Below are 8867 nucleotides of genomic sequence, written 5' to 3'. Positions count from 1 at the left end.
CATCATGAAGTGTCTACTCTCACCAGCAAATTATAAACTTTTTAAGGACTGGGACTGGGTTGGTCTAGTATTGGATATCGTTGGTCATATCCAATACATCACACAGTGTCTAGTAAGTAGTGGGCACTCAGTAAAGATTCCTTGAAAGAAAATTTGAATTTTAGGAATATCTGAACCTTCAGACATTGAAAAATGTATGCAGAGAACACACAATATCAGATTCCTTCTTTTATTTAAATTTACATTTAACAATTTGCAATGAAAATATAAATGCAGGTGGGGGGGATGAGACTGTCCGGAAGAGGGAGTGGCTAGCTCTCTGGGCTCACTTAAGCTAAGGTGTGTGCTTTAGTTCCCCAGCATCTGTCCTGAAGATGAGGTTTTGGCAAATGCAGACAAGCACCCAGACTAGAACCAGATTTCATGACCGGAATTATTCGGTTGGATTAAACAGAAAATAATACAGCAGAAACTTTAAAAATCCAAATTTCTTTTTACTTTACATAGTAAAATATAATTGACAATTTATTTCACAAGTCAAAGAGAGCCTCACTTACCACACAAAGGCCAGGATTTGCTGCAGAAACTTACTTTCTAAATTATATTTCAGACTCATTTCCAAAAATAACTAATTTCCATTTATATAGCGCTAACAGCCTCCAAATTATGCAGAGTTCCGACATCTAACCTTTCTTTAAAAAGTAATTCGACTCTTGTAAACGATATGTTTAACAAAGTTAATTTTTTAAAATTAAGAGTTTGCTCTAGGAGTTGATATATTTTATTGCAGTTTCCACTTCCCCCTACTCTCACCAAAGAATCACCAAAGCCAGTCAAAGGCAGTCATGTGGGACTAGGGCTACAGTATCCCCTTTGCTTTCCTTTAGTGGCCATAGTTCCAGTTCCAAAGCCATGGGCCTGTGTTTTAGGACTTCACGTACAGCCGTAGAGATGAGGTATTTCAATTAGAGCAGAAGCAACATTTTGATCTGGAATGTTAACCTGCACTCACACAGGCGTGGTCTAAATGTAAGCTGAGCACCAAAGCCATTGTTCACACGTGCCCAGTGTCAGCTCCATGGGCTTGTGAGCTGGGTAGTGACGCACGCTCAGAAGGTTTAGTGCTCTGCTCTTGCTGTCTTGAATTTTGTAATGATTTGTGAACCACGGCCCCTGTGTTTGCAAATTATGTAACCCATCCTGGATACACATATAAGCTGCTTTGACCTGAACCATCTGACTTGTGATCTCTGTTTTCATCTGGCACTGAAGACAGAGTAGGCGTAGTTCCCCAACATCTCCTCCCAATAGCAAGATGACCCAGGTTCTAGCACATTTTCAAAGATACAGAAGTTGGGGGTCATTGGGGATGATGAAGGAAGCACACAAAGGTGATTTTTGTTTATTTGTATGTCTACAGAGTTAAAATTGTACCTTCACTGGAATATGGAAGAATCAACCCCAATGTGACACATATATATACAAAACAGCGTAACAAAAGAACTTGTTCTTTGGAAGAGCAAATTTGTACACACATGCACCAATAGGTTAAATATAAATACAATCCTCTTTCATTCTTCTATCATTAAGATGATTTCTTGAGCAATTCAAATAAAAAGCGGAATTTGTGCAAGGTCTGAGCTTGACTGTGCTATATAAGAACAAAGAAACATCCTCTTCTGAATGAGAAAGCATCAGTCTTTTTGTTCTTCAAAAGAATGGTGGGGGGCTTCCCTGGTGGCACAGTGGTTGGGAGTCCGCCTGCCGATGCAGGAGACATGGGTTCGTGCGCCGGTCCGGGAAGACCCCACATGCCGCGGAGCGGCTGGGCCCGTGAGCCATGGCCGCTGAGCCTGCGCGTCTGGAGCCTGTGCTCCGCAACGGGAGAGGCCACAACAGTGAGAGGCCCGCGTACCGCAAAAAAAAGAATGGTGGGGAATAGTTGGTTTAAAAATGCTACAAAACGTCTATTCTCCATTAACACAGAGGAATAAATATTTCATTACAGGCATGGTCCTCTGTACAGAGTGATAAGTGTAATTTTAAAAGGATGAGTTGTCAAGGAAGAGGAGCTTTTTCTGGATACCTTAGGAGCTGGGAAAAGGATCAGTAGAAAAGGAAGCAGTGTCACCTGCACCCTCAAGGGTCGTGCAGGGCTTTTGAACCCTGCTTGCATATTAGAATCACCTGGAGTACTTAGGCAAACACTGATGTCTGGGCCTCATCCCAAACTAATTGATTACAAGCCGAGGTGGGTGCTCAGGCAGAGTACATTTTTAAAGTAACCCTGGTGATTCTGATTTGCAGCCAGAGTTAAGAACCACTGGGCTTTTGCATACTCGAAAGGTTTGGGCTACACCAAAGTCCAACAGGTATCTATTTAGAAAACTTAAAAATTAAATATATATTTATATCTCATTAAACTTAAAACATAGACACCATTAACAGAGTTATTTCTATGTCATGTATTAACTATAGGTCATTTTAAGATATTTTATAAATAATTTAATGATCTTTCTCTGTTAACACTTCCAATAAATAGAAAATATTTAAGAGATGAAAATAGTTTTTGAAGAAGACATTTGAATTATTTTTAGAAAATGTGAAGAATGTGTTGGAGTGTAAAAGTCCTTTAAACTGCAAGATGCATAGGGCAAGTAGTGTTCTTCCTAACTTGGAGAACTGTTTTAGGTATTAAATATCTTCTTCCATTAAAAAAGAAAGAAAAAACTGCTGAGACCAAAATTTGAAATGAAGGCATTTGGAAACATCCATAATTTCAGGAATGTCTCCTTTAATAATGTACTTTTTAAAAACTCCAGCAAACATCTTTACAAATAAGTACCTAAAATTCTAGTATCCCTAGAGGAGAAATTCTTTTCAACTAATTTTGAGTTCTAGGGTAAAGGTATTCTTGAAGGTTTCACAACTCTGCATAAAGAGCTGTGAGAATGTGGAAAGTGAAGAAGAAGAGAGGCAGTGTGGGGGGGAAATATAAAGGCCCCAAACGAGTCCCTTTAGTTATTTCCTGTTTCTATGCTGAGAAGGCTATCATAATTGCACTTGAGAGTTTGCCCTGTGGGCAGAGTTGAGACAAATTTTGCTCTTCTTAACCCTGGAACCAGACCAGCGGAGAAGGGCCAGGGCACAAAGGTTCAGATGTTCCATTTTGTGTTTGTGAGTCTCAGTGGTAAGAGAACCTAACTACAAAAGACCCTGAAAAGACTAGCTCGCTTTGCTTACTTTTAGCACATCACTAACATTTGCAGCCAGGGAGGGGCTGTTCGGAAGTGTCGTTTACGGAATGAGACAAAGGTTACAATGATCATATTTTTTTCTTCTGAAAAGTGTTTGAGAAACACAAGGATGACCCAAATTGAGAAGAAGCCCAGATGAAAAGAGATGTTGCCAATTACTCTAAAGAATTTCCAGAAGTACTCAATAGTATGTTAGTCAAAACATCAGCCACGATGAGGGGGGAATTAGGCTGTTTAAACTTAGAATGTTCTCCAACATCATGGAGACAAATGAGAAAAAAACAAACCAGCAAATAAGGCTGAAATTGAACATCACCTAAACAATCAGACGTGCCAATATTTTTCTCCAGTGAAGAGTTCAGCTAGAGAAAGAGCTATATTTCTCAAGTGGCAGCTTTCATAATGTCCTAGGACATTTTAAATCAAGTTTGATGACCGCCGTACAGATCTAAAGCTTTTAAATTCTAGCCCAAAGTATTAGGCAGAATGTTTCTCCCCTTGTTTGATGCCAAGAACAAGATGTAGGAACCAGTTGAACTGCACAGTCCATCCTTTGTCTCTGCAAACTTCAATCTGATCTAGAAAATACTTTTTAGCATCCTCCTCGCTCTTCCCCACTGTCAGGGCGTCCCGAATGTATTCGATATCTTCTTTGCTGGTTAACTGGGGCATTCCTGTCATCAACATCATGGAGAAGAGGATGATGAGTAGGTTTGTGTGATGACGAAGGGCTAGGTAAGCCTTGACGCAGACATCCTGGATAAAGGGAAAGAAAACGCTGTTAACTGTTGTTATGGCATCGAAGTAGGCTGAAGACCAGTAGCCTGTTTTGCAATTTACATGACATTATCCTGTCCCTGCGAGGAAATCATCACAAGCAAGGCAGGTCCCCTGCCTCAGAGGAAAAACTTGAGAACACAGACTGCTTTTATAATCCCTGAAGAACTGTAGTTTGGTTGCACACACCCAGGGTGTGCTCAAGGAAAACTAACTGATACAGTAAGTTTCATCTTATTTCTTACTCTTTTTACTTCCATCTCTTTTCTAGGCAAATGAGGGTGGAAATTTCTGTAGTCCCTGAAGAGGAATGAGTCAGTTTTTGAACACCAGCCAGGCGTCACATAACTTTATGTAAGCGTAAATAATGTTTGCCAAGAGCTAACGGAATCCAAAGAAGGGATGGAAATGTGGTGTTTGAGATTTAGGTAGTTTTCATCTTTATTTTCCAATGTGTCCTATACTAAGAAAACAGATGAATTAGTTTTTCATTGTCTGACTCTCAAAATTGTTGAATGACCTTTGGAAATTTAAAATAAATTCTGAATACTGAGTGAGAGAGGGCTTTCAACAATGCTATGGCGGGTGCCTTCTCTAAAAGCCTTGGAGTAGGTGACAGGTGAGTTAAGCCCACTTCTGAAGCAACAGGCGTGCTCATGTCAATTAAATTGTTCCAACATGAAGAATAAGTTGCAAGGTTCCCAATTTTACAAAATCAGAATAGTCCAACCTTAATATCATAATTTGGCGAAGGTGGCATATTAAAGAAAACTGAAATGAATGATTACAGGTTTAAATATTTCAAATAAAATACTGAGTAAAATGTTAAGAGAATAACACTCCATAGGCAACTAGGGTTTATCAGAAACTTGCAAGAGTAGTTCATCATAAGGTACTGGATAAAAACACACTTTTGATTTTTATAAAAGTAACATGTAGTTTAACATGTGACAAAAATGAAACGATGTGAAGAATGATCTGAAATTACCAGTCACAATCATTCTGAATAATGAGTCTGGGAAAAAGAAATGTATAAGATCAGAAAAGCGAAGGTGAAATCATTAGTGTTTACAAATAACCATTGTCTTCTAGGAACACAGAAGGGGAAGAAAATTAAAATACTATTGTAACTAGTTTTTATTAAACTAGCTTTTTATAAAATTAATAAATAGAATGCTATAAGTAGGAGCCACCAGTTAGAAAGTAAAAAGAAGGATGCTGTGAATAACGGTAACAAAACCCCCATGATTCCTGAGATAAACACCTGACATACATAAATTCCTGAGATACACAAAACATGCAGAACCCATTTTTTTTTTTTTTTTAGAAATAATGATATTACTGCATAGTCATTATATTTACATTGGCTAATGTTATAGCCAAGATCCTGTTCCTAAGGCCTTTGACTGTTTACAAAACCCTTTTTTTTTTTTTTTTTTTTTTTGTGGTACACGGGCCTCTCACTGTTGTGGCCTCTCCCGTTGCGGAGCACAGGCTCCGGACGCGCAGGCTCAGCGGCCATGGCTCACAGGCCCAGCCGCTCCGCGGTATGTGGGATCTTCCCGGTCCGGGGCACGAACCCGTGTCCCCTGCATTGGCAGGCGGACTCCCAACCACTGCGCCACCAGGGAAGCCCCAGAACCCATTTTTTAAAAACTGTAAACATTTACTGAAGTAAGTAAAAGAAAACTTGAACATGTTGAGTGACATGGCATGTTCCTCAGTGATAAAACTATTATAAAGATAAAAATTTTTCTCAGATTAATCTATAAATATAATGAAATTGAATAAAAATTCCAATTGGATATTTAAACCCAGATATGTTTTTAAGTTCATCTGGGATAATTAGGGCCTGAGAGAACATTCTGAAAAAGTATAGTAACGAAAAACAGTGCTTGCCATCCTAGATATTAAAGCACATTATAAAACTACAATATTTAAAGCTGTGTGATATAGTACCTATTCTTCTCCAAAAAAGATAAGAAATTTTGTGGAACACAATGGAAAGTTCAGAGACATATCTAAGTACATATTAAATATATAATAAAGGTGACTCAGATTAGTGGGGGAAAAGATTATTTCATCAACAGGGGTGGTACAACTGGCTCATAATTTGGGGGGAAAATAAAGTTTCTCCCATGTGATATACCAAAATAAATTCCAAAAGAATTAAACATTTAAATGGAAGAAGGGAAAATATTTAAATAATCATGGAATGAGAAAGGAAGGACTTTCTGAAGCTGATTTCCAAGGTGGAATCCATAAGGAAAAGATAGAGAGATTACGGAAACTTCAAATTTTTGAGAAAAAAAAGCTATAAACAATATTAAAAGAGGCAAATGACAACAGAAAACATATTTGCAACATGACAGATCACTTCTTCATCCCTAGCCCCCGATAGCTCTTACAAAGCAATAAGAAAGAGATAAACAGTGGGCTAGAAATGTAGGCCAAAGATATAGTATATCATACTATAAGACATAAAACCAGATAACAAACATATGAAAAAATATGCAACCTCATTAGTAATCAAATAAATGTAACTGAACATGAGATGGAAACATTCACATACCAAATTGGAAAATCTTTTTTTTTTTTTTTAAATGTTTAAGGATAATCTCTAATGTTCACCTTTCATAGCCTGATGGTAGATGGGACTAGATGGTAGATGGTATACTTTTCCTAGCAGACAACTGACAACATGCATCAAAAGCTTTAAAATACTTATAAATGTTATATAACTTAATTGTGGTGGTGGTTACATAACTTTGTCAAAATTCAAGGCACTGTACACCTGAAAAGGCTGAATTCCGTTCTCTCTGAATTATGCTTCAATAAACTTGACATAAAAAATGTCAGAATCCTTTTACCCAGCAATTTCCAGGCTAGGAATTTACCTTTAAAAAATTTAGATAATTTTGCAGTGATTTATCTACAAGAATGTTCATTAGAACATTGTTTAACATTGTGGAAACTTGAAAGCAACTTAAATATCCTACACTCGGAGATCGATAAAAAGGGTTTATGAAAGTATCTACATAGCTCTGTAACTACTAGAATTATCCTGTAGAAGAGTATTTAATAAGCATGTAAAAGTGAGTTTTAAAAAGCAGGTATGAAACACCACATGCAGTACAATCCCATTTTGGTAAATGGACACAAAATACTTACATAGGAATAAAGAATATAAGTTTACCGGTCAAAATTTTAATAGTGATTTTGCTTTTAGATGATCTTGTCTGTGTCACCTGCACGTGGCAGGGTAACCCCAATGATAGTGGGGGTCAGGCCTGTGTCATTCTGTATGTCAAGACTGGATTGTGTACGCATCACCCTGTCCAGGTACAAAAACCCATGGACTATTCTGGCATTTTTTAAGTCAGACAATATATATAAAATGCTCAACATAGAGGGTGGTACATGAGGAGCATTCAGTAAATGTTAGCCCTCTCCCTTCCCTACCTGGAGGGGAGATGAACTCTGTATCTCCTCCCTGCTTACTTACCACAGAGCAGGAGACCCAGCACCATTTGGGCTGTTCCTGCCTTGGTCCAGGCAACTCTTGCGCCCTGGAAGCGGCTGTGGTGCATTAGCGCTCTTGCATTCTTAATGATTCCACTTACGTCCGGAAATCATTTTCTTTTGCTCATCCCTGGGACCCACTGAGGTCTCTCTCATTTCTTGGCAATTACACAGGCTAGGGGCAGACTTCACCCCAGGCAACAGTCTCATTAATTGGCCAACTCGCACAATTTTCACAAGGGCAGATATGGGGATGCCTTTTGATTTTGAATTAGAGGACATTCTGATTTTTAATTATTTTCTAGCCTTCTGTACACTGGGGGCTCCGGGCAGATCCCCTGCTGTCTGAGCCCACTGTGTGGTCAAACTCTTTAACAAGAACATTTTGAGGAGGAAAATTAATCTGGGGTCAAGTCATTATAACACCAATCCATGGGTGCTCAGTAAATATTCAAGTGGCAATGCACCGATTCACCGATCGCTGTAGCCACAGAGAGACATATGAAAGGGAAGAAACTGTCCTGTTGTTCTCCAAGGCCACCTCTCCTATATAAAGAATTTCTGCTGGCTTGAATTTATTCGGTTAATTCTAATTTTCACACCCAAGGGTCACTTCTATGAGAACGAAATTTCACCTCCAAATTTAACCACACGCTCCATACTGGTCAGACACACTGTGTAAGTTCTGTTCGGCGGTGCAGACTTAGAGACGTGGTACAGACTTAATTATCTTTTGCTTAAAGGTGTGTGGAGCAGGGGTTAAAAGCACACAGTCACACCTCACTGCCTGGACTCAACTCGTGGCTTTATTATCGACAAGCTGTTTGTCATCAGAGAAGTTACTTAACCTCTCTGGACCTTGGTTTCCTCATCTTAGAATCAGAATAATAACAGCAGTACCCGTGTCACGGGATTGTGGTGAGATTCAAGTGCTATGTAAAGGGTTGGCTATTATTATTGACAGTGTAAGAAGTCACACACTTCTCATCACTGAGGAGGTCACCTTGCCATCTAGACCACCTGTCCAAAAAGTCCCCTCAGACAGCAGAGACCTAGGGGTGGGCTGGGCCAGGGCAGGATGGAGATGAGCCCCACTCCCACCAGAGTCAATGGAGGGGGTGTCTTGACGCTGGCCCCAGGAGGTGAGGGGGATGGTGGAAGCATATAGCACACTGGCTACATAGCAGATGGTTCTCTTTCTAGGAGGGGCCCAGGTGGGCCCTTGCTCTGCCTGCTCAAGCCCCAGGGGTTTCATTTCTGCCCTTGGACTCAGCCATAGGGTCTGTCTGAGCTTCCTGACTGTTCTGTCTC

General features: G+C 39.5%; 1 protein-coding gene across 5 annotated transcripts in view; it reads right to left on the bottom strand.

The window, feature by feature from the left end:
• Positions 1-215: 215 nt before the first annotated feature.
• Positions 216-8867, bottom strand: part of PIK3CG (phosphatidylinositol-4,5-bisphosphate 3-kinase catalytic subunit gamma) — a 34606-nt gene continuing 25954 nt past the window's right edge. For all 5 annotated transcript variants that reach the window (XM_024761162.1, XM_024761171.1, XM_024761198.1 and 2 more), the window contains exon 11: positions 216-4013. In XM_024761162.1, coding sequence (XP_024616930.1) covers positions 3735-4013 — 279 coding nt within the window. In that variant the 3' untranslated portion in view covers positions 216-3734. The remainder of the gene's footprint in view (positions 4014-8867) is intronic.

The sequence above is a fragment of the Neophocaena asiaeorientalis genome, unplaced genomic scaffold (assembly GCF_003031525.2).
Source record: "Neophocaena asiaeorientalis asiaeorientalis breed wild unplaced genomic scaffold, Neophocaena_asiaeorientalis_V1.1 scaffold508, whole genome shotgun sequence".
NCBI classification, from domain to species: domain Eukaryota; kingdom Metazoa; phylum Chordata; class Mammalia; order Artiodactyla; family Phocoenidae; genus Neophocaena; species Neophocaena asiaeorientalis.
The sequence above is the reverse complement of the archived record's forward strand: the minus strand, read 5'-3'. Positions and strand labels throughout refer to the sequence as shown.